The sequence below is a fragment of the Glycine max genome, chromosome 13, assembly GCF_000004515.6.
Source record: "Glycine max cultivar Williams 82 chromosome 13, Glycine_max_v4.0, whole genome shotgun sequence".
Lineage (NCBI taxonomy): Eukaryota > Viridiplantae > Streptophyta > Magnoliopsida > Fabales > Fabaceae > Glycine > Glycine max.
In genome coordinates, this window is record NC_038249.2 from 28,265,405 (window position 1) to 28,286,908 (window position 21,504).

Consider the following 21,504-nt stretch of genomic DNA (forward strand, 5'->3'; position numbering starts at 1 on the left):
GTTCAATTACAAAAATCTCTATTTAAACAGATTATTATTCAATAAAATGTGTGCATTCATCTCCCTTCATTTTGTGAGTTAAGTTTTTTTTCCAACACAGATTATCATATACTATGGATGATGTAGAATATAAGTGTCATAACTGAAGATGATTACTAGTCCCTAATAGAAGCTCTATATCCGGTTAATCTAATTTGTTTTTTGCTTCTAGTAAATGTTAGCAATGACTTGAGGAAGGTTTATATGGTCCCTTAATGCATGGCCAAGATTTCCGTTGCAGCTGCTATATGATTGATACTCAAAATTCTTTTCAGGTGTAATAATAACCTTAAAATGCTAAATTTGTCCTATATATGATGATGAGGGAAGCTCGTTTGATACAAATGAATGACTTACTAATCTACATGACATTTCAATGTTGGGGCTATTTGTCTTTGTAGCACATACTTTTTATTCTCTTGCACATTTGTAATTGTGCTGAGGATAGAATGTGAAGAGTAAAATTAGGAGAGAAAATCGTCTATGCTCTGACAATGTAGAGAGTTTTTATACTATCATCCAAATTGCTATGTATGATAAGTTTATTGACTTTTACGAAAATTAGTTAAAAGTCATATCTGTCATAACTTCTGATTGGTTGACCATATAAAAGTCTCCCATCAGTGCACAAAAATTAAACTCAAATTACTAGTAGAGCATACTATGCATTCCTAGTAGTTTAAAAAATGCCAAAAGAACAACAGTAGCCAAGATAACAGGTATAGCAACTAACTTAGAAATTCGTCCCTTGTCCTTCCTTATCATCAGCCCTTCAATGATGGGGTAGTTGACCGTAATTATAAAAACTGCTAGGAAAAGCTGCACAAACATTTTGTCACAATCACCCACCAATAACACTCTGTAGACTCCTCCAAAGAAGCAAGATATGTTGATAGTGATGAGGGCAAGCATTGGCACTACAAAGATATTTGATGCTTGGAAGTCATATTTATCCATTTGATATAGCACAGTCTGTTCATCATTCCCTAATTTATTAGTTGGCAAGAAACTAGCTTCTCTTATGCCAACTTTCTTTAGTAGTGCATCCAAACATCCATATAGATGGCAAGTAACTGATTTCATCATCCATATCCTCTGCTCATTTATCCACTTTTTGAGTGTTCCACCAGTTAAGAAGACTTCAAGTAAATGTTTTAGAAGAGCTGATAGAAAGATGAATGAAAAGATAATGAAAAATGGGTCTGAAACCTGTTAAGAAAAAAAGAAAAAGTAAAAAAGTTTCAGCATTATACAAGAATGTGAGATTGAAGGGAAAATGGTGGTAAGTGAGATAGATCATTATTGTTGTTACCTTAGGGTACAAGGGTATTCCATTTAGTAGACAGAGCTGAGGGATAGTAGCAAAACACCAAAGAGGGAAACAATAAAGAGGGAAATATGTGAGCCATGCTAAACATAGACTCTGGAGAAGTGGCATCTTTGAAAGCCCATATGTAAGGGGGCAAAACCTATTTATACCATTTTCAAACAAACCACTGTACCATCTAGTGCCTTGGATTAGTACATCATTCAAATTTGTTGTAGCTGAACCTAGAAACTGTGGCCTAGATGGTTCACAGAAAACTGAAGTCCATCCATTACAATTCAAGATAAATCCAGTGAGGTAGTCTTCTACTACACTAACATACGAGAAACCAACCTGCAACCGTTCGAAAAATATGCACATTTTTTTTACTACAAGAATTTTGATGTAATAACTGATTTAGGAAACAAGTCTATTTACCTCTTGGCCCCATTTAGTGCCAATTTCATAGTTACAAGAAGCCAAAAAGTGAGGTTCTTCTAGTAATGCATATTTCTGACCAGATACCAAATCACTTGTGTAGTTTTGATTAAGTGATCTGATGAATTCGTTAGATGAACCAAAGTATTCTTTAAGTTGCAGCAGATCAGTTCCTAACATTCAAAACACGAAACAATAAAAATTATGGTAGCCTTGACTCAACATAAGAGCATTGTTCATTTGTAAATGTCATTAAAATCTTGTGTTTTGGAAGCAACTAGATAGATAATAGTGTTTAATACCTTTCCTTGCGAAGTTTCCAAACAGTGATACCCTTTTTATATAAAAGCCTGTACCTGAAATCACTGGTCCCATAAGCCCATCCATACCTTGCCATTGTAGCTGAAATTGTCCATATAAATTTAGTTATACCAAAGAAAACATTGCAGCATCTTATACAATGGGGGACATGAAAAAATTCTAAAGGCATGTTTTGATGTCCTTACTGTAAATATTGATCTTAGTTGACTATCATAGATGTCATTCTTGCTAATGTTGTGAAATTTCTGAGGAAATTGAACAAAAGCCAAGGAGGAGGATATCTTTGGATCGAGGTGAAAACACATGGCATATCGAGCTGAAGTTGGATCATTACAGAACATGTCACAGTCTAGAACTAGAATGTATGGAGAATTACTCATCACGGAAGAGACGCGAAGCTGTGAGATTATTAAGTAAGATGGGAAAGCATTATTACATTTATTGTGTTGTTGAAGAAATTTTTGTTTATACATGTTTGGCAGATAAGAGAAAAGTATATTCATACAAGGACATTGAGTGCTCCAGCCTTGAAATGGTGGGGATGAGAAGGCTTTTTCTCGCGAGAAACATAAACAAGGAGAGGCATTTTGACATCATCTACATCATCAATGATAGTTTCTTGCATCACCTGTAAAAATAAGATTAATTAACCAAATTGCTTAGATGTATTGTTTCTCTTGGCAGTGAATTAGCACATAAGTTGAAAATCCACATCAGTTTTGATTGATTTTATTGCCATATATATAATAGTAACTTATTGAGAACACTAGCAGTTCAAAGAAGATTATGCCTATCATGTTTAATTATTCTCTATCAAACAAGATAGAGAAGAATAACGTGTATCAAGCCAGATTAGATAAGTTAGAGGAATAAAGATGGTTTATAACCACGAATTCTGTTTCCTCTAGTCAAGTTGGTCCAATCCAATGCTTAAGCCAAAATGTCAAATGCTAAAACTATACTGCATGCACTAGTGATAATATATAGCCAAACGCTATTATACCTCAATGACAGAAGGGTAATCTCTGGAAAAGGTTCTATCTTTTCTGAAAGTCTTTATCTCCTCTTTAAAAGCCTCGTACTTTTCCTGCATATAGTTATGCTACTATAATAATGTCCGTAAGATTTTATTACTTTTTTTTATCTATACAAATATATTACTTTATTAATTTTTAATTTTTATAAATAAAAAAATTGTTTGTGATCCTTGTAAGTTGTAATATTCAAACTTTTTTGTTGGTTTGAATGCACAGTTTGTAGAAACTTTTTACTGTAAGAGGAACTAAAAAAAATGAAAATTTTAATTTGATGGATTGAAAAAGATAGACAAAAAAAAATAATATTAAGCCTTTGAATAACCGGAAAAATCAATGAAACCAAGTTCCCTCATATGGTCAAAACCTTGATCTTTTGCTTATCTTCCATGTACACACTACTCCTTGCAAAATCACCATCATCATTATCCTTCAAAGCAGAAAAGTAAGCCTTGGGACACCTGAAGATATAAGATGGGTTGAATGGTTAAGGGAGAAGAGAAGGAGAAAAAGTTCATGGGGTTGATCCTCTGCTAACAAAAAAAATGAACAACTAACATTTGTGAATAAAAAAAAAAAGCCTTAGGGCACCTGTTCTTTATTTTGTGCCTTCTACAAAATGGAAGCCACCACCTAGCAAACTTCCAAGCCTCCCTCACTCCATGAAGAATCAATGGAGACCCTCCATCATCCGAAACATACACATGAAGTTTCTGAGGAGGGTAATCCAGTGCCATGGCTGATAAAACTGTGTTCATCACATCCAAAGTTGGTTCCTTAGTTGCATCAGCAGTGCATATGAACACATCAATAGCAGGAAGCTTGTGATCCTCCGGCAATCGTTCCGGGAAGACGGACCGCGAAACGGGACGCCAACGAAAAGCTTGATCAAGGATCCAAATGAAGGAGAGAATGATCTCTGAAGCAAAAACAAGTAACCATGGTAATAACAAGTGGCTTTCTCTTGTTTCTGAGGGTTGGAAAAAAAAGCATAGTCTGTAATAGAACAAGAAGGCTAGTGCAGTGGAGTGGAGTAACATGTGTAACCTATTGATGATAACTAACAGGTTTTGGACATAGATGGTATTCAGAGGAAGGGTCTCCATTTCTTCACCTGCATAAGATTAATTTGTCTACTCTAGTTCCCTTGACTCTCCTTTTGTTATAGTTCTATTCTATGTTTGTCTATATAATATTTGAGGCTTCTTTCTGTCAATTTTAAGGGCATATTTGTGTCAATTCCTAGAAAAATAATATTCCTACTTGCTCATCTCTATTTTTTTATCGTATATTATAGGATAAGAAGATAAGAAAAGTTGCTAAAACAGTCTTACGTGAATTAAAAAGGTTTTGAGTTGAGAGACAAGAAATCTTGGTGGTGGGATGAAAAGGTTCAAGAAAAGGTTAAAAATAAAAGAGAATGTTTCAAAATCTTAAAAGCGCACAATAATGCTAAAAACTGGTTAAGGTATTGGAATGCTAAGAATGAGATACGAAAGGTGGTGCATGAAATATGATCTAAAGTATTTGAAGAGTTTTACCAGGACCTAGAGACAAGAAAGGAGAACATAAGATATATAAGCTTGCGAAATATAGAGAAAAGAAGACAAGGGATTTGGATCAAGTGCATTATGGATAAAATAGAAAAAGTTTCGGTCACGGATAAGAATGTCAAAGAAAGGTGGGACAATTATTTTTATAAGTTTTTTTATGATTGACAAGGTTCGAGTACTAATGTGGAGAGGCTAGAAACTCAAGAGGAGGAAAGAAATTTGGGTTATTACGGCTGAGTTCTAATTGGAGAGGTTAAAGAAGCCCTTAAAAGGATTGATAAGGCCATAAGGGTAAAGCTTTTGGTCTGGTATCTCATGAGTCATAAGACAAATCATGTTCCTGGATTGTTTTGAAATTACGTATACGTAAATTAATACTAAGTTTAAAAGTTTGTGTTTGAAATGTCAACATACAAAATGCGTTAAATTTACTCAATGTATCAGACAATAGCATATAAACAATGAAATTTGTAGCATTTAACTGGATTTTAAATATGTACCATTGTAAAAATATGATGACAAAATATGCAATATTAGGAAAATATGACAAAATATGCAACATCGTGAAATTTAAGAAACAAAATGTGAGAAAAATGATAAACAGATTTAGGAGACAATTGAATGTGGGATAAAATTTGAAATTTGGAAGCAAAATTAGCAAGTGGGGGCAAAATTCACAATCAAGCTAATCTTTCGGGACAAAAATTATAATTAAACCTTTTATATTTAAAAGAAAAATCAGCTTCGGCACTTAAGTTTGTCCTCGATCGTTTTTACAACATTACAAATTGTCCCATATTTTTATGGTCAACCAACGAATTTAACACATGATGAAAGGTTGGAATTTGTCACTTTTTTAAACTTTGAGAGTAAAATTCGCAAAAGTAAATAAGAGGAAACAAAAATCACAACAAAATCAAAATTCGAGGGCAAAAATTTTCAAGTAAGCCAAAACAAAATATATGATGCTTACGGATTGGTAAGCCAAATCAAAACAAAATAAAAAAAATTCGGGACAAAATGGCTAAATTTTCTTCCTGTACCCAACATTTTTTCTAATACACCCCGCAATAAAAGAAAAAACTCAAAAATATTCTTACATATGACGCATATGTATTGATAATCTATATGAAGCTTACTGTATTAGACGTTCTAATCAACAGAGTTAATAAATTAATTATGTTAAAAAATAATTAGCATCGATATATATACCACTAAATTTCTAATGTATATTTAATATACATATAAGTTTACATAATAAATTTTGTAATAATTAATTTTGATCTAATAATATTTTTTACATATATAAATTTTAAATATAAGTTTACATATAAATTTAATAAAAATTTATATATGTATAAAAATATATTATTAAATCAAAATTAATTATTTCAAAATTTATTATGTAAACTTATATGTATATTAAATATACATTAGAAATTTTAGTGTTATATATATTGATGTTAATTATTTTTTAACATAATTGGTCTATTAGACCAGTTGGTTAGAGTGTCATGTTAGACCTGTATGAGTTATTAATTTTAAATTATTTCATAAAATATATTGTTATTAATTTGTATGGTCCATATGAATTACATATTGACCATATAGAAGAAGAAGTAAAAAATGATAAAATTAGAATTTTTTAAAATATGTTAGGTGTAAAAAAAATTTATTGGGTGAAGGAAAAATAACAAAAAATGACATGGAAACTTTGTTGTTGTTACTTATTATCATTATCAGACCCGCCCAAACTTGAATTTGAAAATTCACTAATTTAGACCAATTGCAACACGCAGCGGAGCTCAAAAGTAAATGATTAACATAGTATATTTATAAAGTATGATAAATCACTTCACTTTCAAGAGCATATATTATTATATTTATAAAGTATGATAAAGACGACGATTCGATCACTCCCCTTTCAACTCTTTAAATTGGCTCATTGTCACTTGTTAGACTAGAACCAGATTCATTTTTCATAGACAAACAACATATTCTTATCCAGAGAAGACATATGGTACATAAACTTAGTTTATGGCTTGAAATCGAACACGTTTACCTGCCAGCATAGGGATACTTCGTTTTTTAAAACGGTTCTATTTTTATTGGATTAAGGCACTCCCCTTTCATCTCTTTAAATTGGCTCCTACACAAACAACATATTCTTATCCAAAAATATTCCTACATGCTTTCTTCTTCCTTTTAAGTTTATTTTTTTTACAGTAATGCATTCATTTGTTCATTTTCGTCGAGGTTAAAGTGTTACGGAGGTACGTTAGTAAGTGATGATTGTAGTGATGTTTGATTTGATTCTTAACAGAGGTACGTTATTGTTATTTTTATTTTATTTTATGCGTAAAATATGGATTAAAGAATTCGTAAGTTATATAAAACTTACAATTGTTAATCCGTATAACTCAAACGGATTATTTAATTCATATAACTCATACAGATTGTCAATCAGTATGAGTTATACGGATTTATAATATTATTTTTAATTAAAAGAAATATTTATTCTTTAAAATTTTATTAAATTATAAAGATGTTAATATGATTTTTATAAAAATTAATGAGTACACAAAAATATTTGTTTATTTGAAATGTAATTAGAATTATTATTTAAATATTTTTAAATAAGTGTAGCTTAATAATTAATTTGTAAGTATTTGTTTTTATATTTTGGAAATGGTATTAATTATAAAATAATTTACACTTATAATTTATTTTAGTTGTTGTGGTCTAAAATTGATTATTTTTTGTGGTTATAATTTCATGAATTATAATTAAGTTGAATAATATAATCTATTTTAGTACATATGGTTAGGTTAAAATTTTTTAATCTATTATATGGTTATCAATTTTAAGTAGAAAAAGTTGATGTTATTGGTTTTTGATATATAGAGTTATCAATTTTAATATTTTATAATATTATATGCAGTAAAAAATTGCTTATGGTTTTGTGTGATAGTATATATATGGTGCGGTTAAGGATCGTTTGTTTGTGATTGAAATTTTTGAATGTCTTGTTAAGATGGACGAAAATCAATGAATATATAATAATATAATGTTTAAAGAAGTTGATATAAATAAACAAAATGAAGACGAAACTGGTGTGAATGAAGAACATGTTGATTGTTTTGGTCTAGACATTGTCATCATCAGGCAAAACAGTGTCCAACTCCCTATATTAGTAGAATGCAGTAGCACAAAAATTTGATGATGTTAAACGTAAACTATGTTGATTTAAGTGAAGAGAGAAGATTTAGTTGTTTATGTAATTGTCATGTACTACAATAATATACAGTTGTTTCATTGGAAATTCATATAATTATGTATTATACTTTATGTTCAAACGGTTTAGGATTACTATAATACCTAGGGTTTAGTGTTACGTCACCATATTAGGGTTAACTTACGTGAAAACCAAGGTTAATGGTACGTCACCAATTAGGGTTGAGTGGTACATAAAAAAGGATGGGTTTTATCGACTAGGGTTTAGTGTTACGTTACCAGTTACAATTTAGGGTTAATTCGAAACTTATTAAAAATTTTGTTACGTGTGGAATATAGGGTTTATGGTTTAATTCACGACCTATGATATAAGCAGTTCGATAGTAATATAAAAAAGATTTCAAATAAAATTGGTAAAATAAAAATATTGTTAAATAAAATAAAATGATAAACATTGTCTACACATTTCCTAAAAAATTCTAAATGTTTTCATGCGTCTTCCATGTGCTGCCTTCGTCGTGACCGCACATATACATTGTGATCCGCAGTCACACCTCTAGCAATCCTTAGGCAATTTTCTATGACATTGTATGTTTATGTGTTTTCAGTCACTATCCTTAGGTTGAACAATCGTTCCAACTTTTCAGTTATTGCTTGGCAAACCTCTTATGACATTCACAACAACGGATAAGGTTTATACATATTACATGTTTAAATAAAATGAAATTCAGAGTTAAACGGATATATATGTTACCACTGGATGTCAAAGCTGCTCCACATGAAAAGGTTCATGTGTAGGTGCTTCCTCCATCACTGTTGCCGCCACAAGGTATTGAGAAATATCTAGTTCCATATATGTTTCATCTTGCACGACAAGTGGATGTCTGACTGGATCCCTAGGTTGTGCCAGCCTCATGAAGGGATGTGAAATCATGTAGAACCAGTCAATGTATTCTGATGCACACTGTCCAGGCACAACACAAATCTGACCTACCGGTGCAAGGTACTCAAAGAAGTGCATCCATCTGTTTTCAATATTTTCTAAGCATAATCTTGAACCTAGAGAGTGTAGAAGAATAGTCTGAATATACCCAAACTGCTGCACAACCCTCTCTGGTCGGTGTATGACAACAACAGGATCCCATCGGATATGTCCAAAAAACAAAGAAATCAGCTCAAACTCTTTAACCACACGGTGATCACTGTAAGGCATCCAACAAATACCATCAGACGTCAATCGATCTAGACACTTCTGATACATCGACACTGGTAATGTCTTCCCAAAGGTCCAACGGTAGGCACGTGGTTTCCTTTCATGATAATCCTCAGCAATAATAGCCTCAGCAACAGATGAAAAATGCTTATAAATCCAACACTACACATATTTTCAAAACAAAAAATAAATAAATCATACAATAGTCAGCATCAAAGAACAAAAAAAATTAATTATAATTATATGTAATAATGTGATATATTCGACAAGTTGTCTGTCGCTGCTCTTAGACGCATTATTCAAATTTTAGTACATATGCACTAAGACGATAGCTCCCCATGCGTAGCTTCCACTCTGGGTGAAGTCTCAAAAGGCATCTAAGAACATCACATGCATGTGTGTTGCACTCTTGTTAGCAAAAAGAGTGCAACCTAGCAAATGCAACAGATAAACCCGAGCTGCTATAGTCCAGTGTGCGACATCACATTTGCTATGATAAATGTCTCGTGCCCATGATAGTCATACATATGCCCCATGACACTGTATTGTCTCAGCTCTCGCTTCATATGCACTCACTTCAAGTAATTCCACTAACAGTAACAACCTTTGTCAACATAAAGAGTCTCAAAGCTATGGAGGCGCATGTGATAGGGAGATGAAGCAAAGAGGCCACATCATCGAGGGTGATGGTCACCTCTCCTACAGGAAGATGGAAACTGCTCCTTTCCTTATGCCACCTCTCTGCAAAAGCCGATATAAGTCCTCGATCGCCAGTGTTCAAGAAACATGCTATCAGAGGACTTAATCCCGTGGAAGCAACTAACCCTTCAATCTTTGCAACAGGCTTCCCAAATTTCTGAACCTTCCTTCCATGGGAGGATAACTTCAATTCAGGACGTTTCGGAAAAAAAATAACAATAATAACAAATACTTATTAAAATATAATTTATTTAAAAATATAAATACCTCTTTAGTTCAAACAATGACTACAACATGTTCAACATAGCGAGTTAGAACTGATGTATCATATGGCTCGCTTGGAAAACCCTGGACATCAACAACTAATCCTTGAGGTTGTTGGAAGACCTCGTCGGCTGCGTCATCCACGTGATGAACATCCTTAGCAACAGGGACGACTTCATCTGAATCGCGATTATCTTCTCTCCTCAAGGTTCTTCCTATAACACTGCCTAATGTCTGACTGAAACCTCTGGTTCTAATCATGATCTGCACATTTAAACCATTATAGTATTTTATGTTAAATTTCAAACAATACTTCAATCAATTACTATTTAATAAATAATAAATAAATAAATTCTTTTTTTTTATATATTTTCAAAATTTATTTTTAATTAATTTTATGTAATCAAAATAACTTCTTTATTAAAAAGCAACTTAAAAAATCACTACAATTAATTAATTAAATAAAATAAGAAAAAATATGTCTCCTTGCATATTTTTTTACAAAAAAACTAATATATAATAATTATAAATATATTTATAATTAAAAAAACAATAACTATTTCAAAACAAAAATGAAAATAATCTATTCTTTATTTAAATAGATTAAATATTTAAAAACAACATTCTAAATAATATATTTATAATTAAAAAAATATAACTATTTAAAAACACAATTCAAAATAATATATTTTAATTAAAAAATATCTATTTCAAAACATAATTCAAAATAATCTATTTTTAATTAAAAATAACTATTTCAAAAAAATAATTAAAATAATATATTTATAATTAATAAACAACAACTATTTCAAAACAAAAATCATAATAATATATTTATAATTAAAAAAAATAGCTATTTTAAAAAAATTTATATTTACAATTAAAAAAACAATAACTATTTAAAAACATAATTAAAAATAATATATTTTTATTTTAAAAATAAAACATATAAATTAGGTAATCTGTGTGACTTATACGAACACCTAGCATCACCCAAACTTAGTTTATGGCTTGAAATGAAACACACTAAAGTCATAGTAATTATGTATATGAACTTAACATCACACTTTAATTCGCTCAGATTTATGGGTTTTACTTTCACTTATATGATGTTCAACCTTCTCATTCATATATGACATGAGACTTCATTTCAGACTTGTACTCTAACAATCTCTCTCCCTCAAATGTGAGTCTCATCCACATGATAGTCTCTTCCTCGAGTAAAAATCATTTTCATCTACAAGTATTTCTATGGTGACCATTAGAGTCTCATATTTTACTTTTATGGTTGCTCATAGTGCATTGATGTAAATCTTTCTGATGTTTACCTTCTTCAGTTTCACAACAGAACTCAATCAGTCAATGTTGTCTTTCCTTGCGGTTGCATTATTTGAACCCAAAGATAATATTGCATGTAGTTTATTATCATTTATTTATTTATTATCTTTTTTATACATACATATATTAAAGATATACTAAAAAGAAACTTTTTGTTGTCCCTAAATTATATATATAAAATTTATATAAGACATGAAAAATGGCATAGTACGCTGCTAGTGTGTTATTTTGTTACAAACATTTAGCATCGTCACTTGATAGGTCTCTTTAAAGTAAACTAGCCTATGAGAAAAATAAGTATAGGTGTATTTTCATACTTTAATGACTTAATTGTATTTTTAGTTTCATGTGTATCATGATTATAAAATTGTATAATCATGATTTTTTAGATTCTAATTACATTAATCGAGTCTTTCAAGTTTTCTTTTTCCATGTATATCATTGCAATTGATAATTTAAATTTTCTACCGTGACTTCAAGCGGTGAACCAATGAGATGGTACTTGCAGAAGAAAATGCTCTAATGTTCAAGGTAGTTTAAATAATTAAATCCTAATAGAATATGTCACTTATTGAGATGGACGTACTAAGCTTGAGGTTATATAAAGTTAGGGTAAGAATGAGTTATAGTTGTGTGATAGGAGCATATGATTTCATTTCCTTCCTAATGGAATTTGTTTAAAGTGGATCCTGGGCACTCATGACATTAGGCCAAAATATTCCAAAATCAACATGGAGGTTTTGATCTTCTAGTTGGATTCAGGCAAATCCATATTAGAAGGAGACCATATCCCAAATGCCCTAGAGTTCTTGTTTGGATTTATTCTTATGGGGCTTATGTAGAACAAATTCCACCAACTTGGTACTTTCTTTTCAAGAGATGCTAAGGTGATTTTTCTTATGGGGCTTATGTAGAACAAATTCCACCAACTTGGTACTTTCTTTTTAAGAGGTGCTAAGGTGATTTTTCTTATGGGGCTTATGTAGAACAAATTCCACCAACTTGGTACTTTCTTTTCAAGAGGCACTAAGGTGATTTTTTTGGACGGATCAACTCTAACCAATTGAATTAATAGACCAATTATATTATAAAATAAATAATGTTGTTATATAACACTAAAATTTCTAATGTATAATTAATGTGCATAAATTTAAATAATAAATTTTTTGACAATTAATTTTAATAAAACTCATACGAATTATTTAATCCGTATATTTTCTATAAATAAAAAATATTTACTATTAACAAAATTAATTTATTAATAAGTTAAAAAAACATTTTTTGATTTTTTTTAAAAAAAAAAACACTTACGTATCACCTAATCCATATGAGTTAATGTCATACGAATCACGTAATCCGTATAAGGTATACGGATTATATAATCGTAAAAATAAAAAATACTTAAGGGCATTTTTTGAATTTTGTTTTAATGTTGGGTGCACAAGCAATATGCCTTGTGCACCTAGCAAAGCCCAATGTATCATCGTGCGATAGGAAGATACCCACGTTGTGTTAGACTCATGAAGGGATGAAATATCATGTAGAACCACTCCATGTAGTCTGCTGCACACCGTCCAGGAGCAACACAAATCTGACCCACCATTGCAAGATATTCAGAGAAGTGCATCCATTTATCGTCAATCTTCTTTACAGATAAAAATGGAACAACAGAGGTTAGAGGAATGGTCTTCACATAATCAAACTGTTGCACAATCCTCTTTGGTCGGTGTATGACAATAGATTGACCCATCTGATTTGTCCGCAAAATAATGAGATCAACTGAAATTTTTTGAATGTACAGTGGTCACCATAAGGGATTTAGGACACAACATCAAATGTTAATCTATCCAACCACTTACATACGTCGACATTAGTAATGTCTTCCCAGACATCGAACGACAAGCACATGGTTTTCTCTCATGATAATCTTCAACAACAATACAAGAAGCAACAGTAGCACGTGGTTTCCAACATTGCACATATTTAAAAACAAAAAATTTAAAATAATACTCAATATAAACTACAAAGATGTAGCAACGATGTCATATCATCGAGGGTGATAGTGACCTCTCCCACGGGAAGATAAAAACTATTAGTTTTCTTATGCCACTTCTCTACAAAAGCAAATATAAGTCCCTTATCACTAGTGTCCAAGGAACATGCAATCAGAAGACTTAATTTTGTGACAGCCACTATGCCTTCAATCTCTTGATCAAACCCTCCAAATTTCTCTATCTTCTTTCCATGGGAGGACAACTTCTACTCAGGACATTCTTGAAAATTAAAATTTAAATCATTTCAACTTAAATAAAAAAATAGTTATGAAAATATTATATATTTTTTGAAAAATACTTCTCCATTCCAAACTGTGACTGCCACATGATGAACACATTCCGTCAAAAGTTGTGTATCATGGGACTTGCCTGGAAAACCCTGGGCATTAACAACTACATCATCAGCAACTGGCTCTCGAGGCTGCTCATGAACCTTATCAGCTGCATGATCCACATGCTCAACATCTTGAGCAATAGGTGCAAATGTTGTCAGCCTTCGCTGCTAAGGGGCTTCATCCGCATCACCACTAACTTATGTCCCTAAGACTCTTCTTATAATCCTGCCTAAAGTTCGACGCAATCCTCTGGTTCTAATCATAATATGCACATTTAAACAATAATAACAATTAATGTCATCATTCAAATAATACTTGAATCAATTACTATTTAATAATTCATAAATAAATATTTATTATTTTTTAAATAAATTTTTTATTACTTTTATATATTCATAAATGAATGTATAAATTATTTTTTAAAATTTATAAACTTCACATCACTAATTCTAGTAAACTTAAATTAATGACCAAAATTTAAGTACAATTTTTGTTCTTTATTTTTAATAAATGACTATTTCATTTTTTTAGAAATTAGTATTTCAATACTTTTAAATATTTATAAACAAATGAAAAAATTTTAATTTTATACTTCGAAATACTATTTATATAAATATTAGTGTAATAATATATATACAACTATATCAATAAAGAGATTTGTACTTTATAAATTTTGATTTTCTTGTTAAACTAAATTGTGAAATATATACTAATAAAAATTTGAAATTTAAGATATTTAAATTTTTTTTATAAAAAAACCATTTTAAATAGCAAATATAATTAAATTACTTATATTTTTTAAAATAAATAAATAAAAATAATATTTATACATTCATTTTTAAATAAACAAAATTCTTAAATTATTTACTTGTTGAATAAATTATTTACTAAAAACCAACTTCAAAAAACAAATATAATTAATTAGATAAAAACACATAAAAAAATATTCAACAATATTTATTTATTAAAAAGCATTTTATCAACAAAAATATTAATTTTTTTAATTGAAAATAATTTATTCAATTATTATTTTACTAAATATTAATTTAAAAATATAAAAGGGAAATCCTAATAAATCATACAAATTAACAATTTGTATAAATTATACAAATTGTTAATCCATATTTTTCATACGCATTGCTAATTGTTAATCCATATTTTTCATACGCATTACTAATTCGTATGAGTTATATGGATTGTTAATCGGTATATTCGACATGGATTGCTAATCTATATGCAATATATGGCATTCCAATCCTTCAAATGTAGCATTCACACAACATGAAAATGAAGATGAAGACACTCATGGCAACGACAACGATGGATAGTGGCGGCAATGATCGGATGCACCAACAACAGGGTGTTGGTGGAGCAAGAAGAGGAAGCGAAAACAAAGAAGGGGGCGCACCATCAGGGTGGAGGGTGAGGGAGAGGAGAAGAGAGAGGTTTTAAATTTTTAAGTGAATGACATTTTTGTCACTTCACTTAAATTGCTAGGTGCACAAGCATTTTTGCTAGGTGCATGAAGCAATTGCCTTCTTTGTTTTAGTGTGTGATTCAAGCTCTTCTTTGGGAAAAAAGAATTTGGTTGCAAGTGGTTTTTAAAACATGATTCAAAAGTATTAAGGTATTCTAGAGAATTTTTAAATTAAATTTATCTCGAAAAGTATAAGACACTAATAAATTGGTCTTGAAAAAATGAAAAATCCAAATTTATTCCCTGAATATGTAAAAAGTAGGATCATTAGTTTAAACCTATAAAACTAAAAATCAAATTCATAAGATCATTTTTCTTAGTTTTGAAAATAAATATAAAACTGTTTCAAAATTAAGTTAAAAATCAATTCAATTTCATTTTTACCGAAACACATTTTATTTTGAAAATTTCATTTGAAAGCCAATAATAAAGAACCCACAGCCACCCCAAATGGGGCCTAAGATGCTTCACCAAGTTTTAAAATAGATTTCATAATATAACAGAATTCAAAATGCTTCATATAGGTTCAGAAAATAAATATAAAATAGAAATCAAAGGATTCTACAAGTTAAGACTTAAGGACTTTTTAAGGGGCTCCGTTAATAATGACAAAATAGAATTGAAAACTCAAGTTCATGACTTTATAAGCCATAAAAAAATAATGAGTATAATTTTGCATACTCCACTAAATCACGTTGCATAAGCACTGGACTAAAATTTCATACTGGAGTCTCTCAGGTCTCAACAGCAATTATATATCAAACTAGATGGCCATCTGAATTATGCAGGAGGCTACCATACTGTAATAGCAGGATAACCTTCCACCAACTCCTTAGTGGGTATCATGGCATAACAAATCCTCTACAACATATCTCAATTGCATTTCTCAACATAACCATAGACTGAGCTGTGAGGCACAAATGAGAAATGCAATTTGCATACTTCTCATAGCATAGTATACATGACTGCTGAACACATACTGAATATAAGGATCTCACTCTTGCTATAAAATAGCATTTCAACCCTATAATCCTTTTTATAGAAGCTGGTTCAAGGAAAGCAGCTTCCTAAAACCCTACACTACACAAGTCACAAGTAAGACCTTCTGCCTAATGCAGATTATGCAGTACAAGTCCTCAACCCTCATCTAAGAATAGAAAAAACATTAACCACCTAGCAAACTGATATATCATTCCCTGCGAGTAGGAACTAAATTTATGAAGACCATGCCCTATGTCAGCATACTTACAAACAAAGCAAGTGATAAGAGACTAATAAAATCAGCATTTTGGCCTATTCCTCCATTGGCATTTTGGCCTTGCCATTCTGTTGTTGCTTCTCTACAATGTACTCGCGGAGTCTCTCAGCTTTTTGCGTCATCAAATCGATCATCTCTTCAGTCTCATCTATGATCTGTTTGGGCAAGTAAACCTCCAAGAAATCAAACCAGTCACCAAGTGTCATCTTATTCAAATCAGGCCAATTCCCATCACAAGCCTCTTCCACACTATTCCCATCTTCACCCTCCTTCTGCAATTCCCTCTTTCTCCCTTTCAAATCAGGACAATTCCCATCATCTCTCTTCAAGTTCCCCTCTTCTCTTCCATCACAAGCCTCTTTCACATCATTCCCATCTTCACCTTCCTTCTCCAATTCCCTCTCTCTCCCTTTCAAATCAGGCCAATTCCTATCATCTCCATTCAAATTCGCATCTTCTCTTCCAATACAAGCCTCTTTCACACCATTCAAATCTTCATCCTCTTTCTCCAATTCCCTTTTTTCAGTAGCACCCCTCTTTCTTCCTTTCAAATCAGGCAATTTTCCAACGTCTCCATTCAAATTCTCCTCTTCTGTCCCATCACAAACCTCTTTCAAACCATTCAAATCTTCACTCTCTTTCTCCAATTCTCTCTTTCCAGCAACACCCCTCTTCGTCTTATTCTCAACATTACCCTTCACCGCACGCGTGTTCTTCGGATTTCGCGTCACGCGCGTCTTCTTCGGCTCCTCTGCCACCGTGGCATCCGAATTCCCAACGCTGGAATCAGAAATCTCAACCAAACTCAAATTCCTAGTACTCTTCGGCTCCTCCGCCTTCTCCACCGGAATATCGTCGTCGTCATTGCAAACCCTAACGACACTCCGCTCTCTGTTCACCTTCCTCGTTACCCTAGCAGGTGGAACCACGCGCTCACCATCCGCCTCCACCACACTCGCGTTCTTCACCTCAACGCTCTGAGTCTGAATCTGAATCTGAGTCTTACCCTCTGGAGCATCGAAATTCTCAACAACAACACTCGAATCCTCCTTAGCCACACTCCTTCCTCTGTTGGTCTTCCTCGTAACCCTAGCAGGTGGATCCACGCGCTCAGATTCCGCGTCCACCACACTCGCGTCATTTTCCTCAACACTCTGAACCTGAATCTGAACCTTACCCTTCAAACCCCTAGGTTTACCGCGTCCGCGTGTCTGAACCGGTTCAGTCGGAGCCGGGACCGGTTCGGTTCGGCCGCGGCGAGTAGGGTTTCGCCGCGGCTGAACCGCGCGTTGTTGTTGTTGTTGTTCGCGAGGAACGAAGATGACATGGATGGAGGTGAGTTCTCCGATCTTAATAACGGAGTCGTGATGAAGCGTGAAGGGGGTGTGGGGAGGGATTTGGGATCCGTCCAAAACGGTGCCGTTTGAGGAATCCAAATCGCGGAGGGTCCATTTGTTGGATTCGGTTGAGATGGTGAGGTGTTTGGAGGAGATGCCGGAGTCCTTGATGGGGAGATTGTTTCCTTTGATGACGCGGCCGATTCGGACGGCGGTGCCGGGTTTGAATTCTAGGGTTTTGCCCTCGCCAGGGCCTTGCAGGATCTCGAGTCGCAGAGTTGGAGCTTCTTCTTCTTGTTCTTCCATTTTTGGAGAAGTGGATGAAAGTGAGTGAGGTTAGGTTAGGTTACCGTTGCGAATGTCAGATGAGGAGAAAAACAGAAACACAATTGTTGCGAGTTGCCACCTTGTTCTCCCGCCCACCCTAAATTGAAAATGTTTCAAATATTAATTTGAAAGGATTAATTTATGTTTTTATTTTCTGAATTTTTTTAATTTTTATTTTCAGTGTTTAAATAAAAAATTGATTGATCTTTATACTTAATATTTTCCTCCTTTGATACTCTTGGTCACTTCTGGCAAACGTTATTGTTAATTGATGACATTCAAAATTTCACAATGTTGCAAACTTTACTCCCTATTTTTTTTTCCCACAAATTTTGTCTCTAATTAACAAAACATAATGGATTTTGTCCAAACATATAAAAATCGCCTCAAATTAAGACATTTTTGGACATTCTTTTCTCCTTGAAGTTTAAACAGCTAATTTAAGATGATTTGTTATTAAGTGTGGCATTTTTTTTCTATGGGAAAAAATTACAATATTTTGTTAATTAGAATTGGAATCCATGCAATGCATGATTTTTTTAGTAAATGAAATAATGAAAAAAATATTTAAATATTTAACAAAAATATATTAAAAAAAAGTGCAAACGGTCGGCTGTTGGACAGTTTATATATATATATATATATATATATATATATATATATATATATATATATATATATATATATATATATATATAGATTAGGGGATAAAGTTAGTGAATTTTTTTGGAAGAGTAATTCTGCGACATTGTAAAATTTTAGAAAAAAAAGTGAAATTTTAGAAATAAAAAAAGTCAATTACGTTTACAAAAAGAAATATTTTACAATTTCCTTACCAACTTCTCCTAACGCAGGGTTCCAGCGCCAACTACACGTGTCACCCCCTCCATCAAAATTCCAAAAAAACCCTACGAAAATTGTTTCCACCACTTTCGATCAGGGTGGGAAACCTTTATAAGTCTCCCACCTTGGGAAATATATCTTACACCGTTAGGTCTTCCAATTTATAAATCAATGGTCAAAATTTATTTCTTATTTTTACTTTCTTTTTCTTTTGTTCCCAATCACTTTTCTAATTTTTCCCTCGACAGCGACGACGACGACCGCGTCTGTTCGATCGGAGTGGGTTTTGAGTGGTTGCCGAATAGTTCTGAATTGGAGAAAGAAGGATATAGAGGAAGAAGAAGGATAGGTTGGGAAAGAAAGAAGAACAAGAAAGAAGAAAGAAGAAAAAAGAAAAAAGAAAAAAGAAAAGAAAAAGTAATCTTAGCCATAGATTTAAAATCAAAGAGATCTAAGGGTGCAAGATAATTTTCCCACACGGTGGGAGACCCTATAAAAGTTTCCACCCTAGTCTGTTAAATATTCTCTATTCGATTCGAAACTGGCACTCGCTTCGCTTCGCTTCCACAGCCCACGCACGACGATTCTTGCTTGAATCACCCGAAGCTATAACACCAGATTCGATTAACTGACCTAGCGATTGATTTCAGTGGAATCAGATGATGCTGCAACGGCGAAGATTATAATTCCGCAGCAGCAATGTTTGAGGGACTGGTTCATCAGTTGCTTCTCGGTTACCTCGGTCGGTATTTCAAAGATATCCAGAAGGAGCAGCTCAAGATTAGGCTCGGTACGTTTCTCACTCACTCGCAGTGCTTCTTTACTAATTATCTTCCCTATTGTTTTGATGCTTAAAAATACGTGCTGGAATTACCCTGGTGTTTACATTGATGCTGAGTTAATTTTAGTAGAAACTCAGTTTGGTCCTCTGACAATAATTGCATGAAATTGTTGCTTCAGTGTCAAATTTTGACATCGCATTGGTGAGTTTGATGCTTAAAAGGTTATGGAAGGACCTATTTGATTTCAAAAGTTGGTGCTTAAGAATCGTTATGATGTGTTTAACTGTTTGTTGTTGTTAGAGGACATAACCGATAACACTTGTATATTTGAAAGGCCAGAATGGATGTTTACTTGTGTTAACATACTATTAGTTTGTGAGCTAGTGTACTGTTGGTGGCAATGCACGTTGCCGGTCTTACAATGGTTGAGGATGTAAAGTTTCCTGAATGTGAATGTTTTTCGTCATATTTTTTTCAACTTTATGAACATTATGCATGTTTGCATGGTTGAGTACATGTGTAAATGTGCTTAATTTTGTTTTACAAGTGGTTAACAGTAAATTGCAGACAGTTATCAATTATCAATACATGGTTTAAAGAGTCATGTTTTTGTTATTGAAATATTTAATGGTTGTTAAGTTTATGCCACAAGTGGTTAATAATGTCGTGAGGTTATTGACCATCACATGTGGTAAGTTTCATGTGTAAGTATGTAAATATATATGTCTGGGCTGTGTCGTTGCTTTGTCAAAGCCTAAAAAACATAAAAAAATTGGACACTGCAAGAACGTGTCTGGCACGTGTCTGTCGTGTGCCAGTTTGGGAAACATGTTAGACACCCCGACACCTTCTTCAGTCGCCTTGTCTGTGCTTCATAGGTTAATAGTGTCATAAGGATTATGAAAATGTCTAATAATAGTTAACTACTTGTGAAACCATGTGTGTTGGGTGGAAGTTGGTTATGATTTCAGGGTGTACGATAATCAATATTTGATTAATTCTTTTCAATGTGCACTTTTGACTTATAGTTACTTGAATCTTTCAGTTCACTATTAAAATAGTATGATTTGATGTGATTTGGCAAGCTATTGATTCGTATCATAAGATGAATCTCAAATGACTTTGAAACTAACAAACCAATGTAATTTTGTGTCATTGATATGAATCAACAAATTGTTATTTTTCTTTCACCAATTCTCATTAAAGAAATTGAATAGTCATATAAGCTTAAATTGTTAAATGAAAATGAATTGAAGGAGCACAACTGAACTTATCGTATTTGATTATTCAACTTTCCACTACTATATTTGTCACTTGTTCATTTGATGGATGCACTTTTTTTGGCTCTTTCATTGCTTTGTTTCCATTCTTTCAAATTAGAGGCTTCACAAACGTAGATATAACTAAGAATTTTGTTTTATGAGACTTATGGTTCAATAGTTTTTATCTATTTCTAATTTAAAGTTATTACTATATATCGTCTATATGAAATATTTGAGGTTGTTTTTCCTTGTCTTAGATCTTATGTTTCTATACAAATTATGATTCACAATTTAAAAATTAGCATGGTGATTCACGATTTGATAACCAAGCTTGGCTATAATCATGCTGTGCTTCCATTAGGCTATTTTATTGATGGTTTTTGGTGAACT

At 32.4% G+C, this 21,504-nt stretch overlaps 3 protein-coding genes across 6 annotated transcripts in view; 1 reads left to right on the plus strand and 2 right to left on the minus strand.

Moving 5' to 3' along the window:
• Positions 1 to 563: 563 nt before the first annotated feature.
• LOC100809188 (cellulose synthase-like protein G2) lies at positions 564 to 4,905 on the minus strand. Its single transcript, XM_003542670.5, has 9 exons — positions 3,730 to 4,905; positions 3,506 to 3,599; positions 3,108 to 3,191; positions 2,610 to 2,732; positions 2,290 to 2,502; positions 2,086 to 2,185; positions 1,784 to 1,956; positions 1,352 to 1,699; positions 564 to 1,248 (listed from the first exon to the last, which is right to left on the minus strand). Exons 1-9 carry the CDS (start codon positions 4,242 to 4,244, stop codon positions 688 to 690), a joined length of 2,211 nt encoding a protein of 736 aa, XP_003542718.1. The 5' UTR covers positions 4,245 to 4,905; the 3' UTR covers positions 564 to 687.
• An 11,137-nt stretch (positions 4,906 to 16,042) lies between these two features.
• LOC102667282 (uncharacterized) lies at positions 16,043 to 18,330 on the minus strand. The gene has a single exon (XM_006595310.2). The coding sequence runs from the start codon at positions 18,204 to 18,206 to the stop codon at positions 16,599 to 16,601; it is 1,608 nt and encodes a 535-aa protein (XP_006595373.1). The 5' UTR covers positions 18,207 to 18,330; the 3' UTR covers positions 16,043 to 16,598.
• An 815-nt stretch (positions 18,331 to 19,145) lies between these two features.
• The window catches only part of LOC100783352 (uncharacterized), a 47,030-nt gene continuing 44,671 nt past the window's right edge, over positions 19,146 to 21,504 (plus strand). For 2 of the 4 annotated variants that reach the window (XM_041008184.1, XM_041008188.1), the window contains exon 1: positions 19,149 to 19,860. In XM_041008184.1, the coding sequence (XP_040864118.1) occupies positions 19,770 to 19,860 (91 nt within the window). In that variant the 5' untranslated portion in view covers positions 19,149 to 19,769. Of the gene's footprint in view, positions 19,861 to 21,504 lie in introns of all 4 variants that reach the window. The other 2 variants (XM_041008185.1, XM_041008187.1) reach the window with 2 other exon arrangements.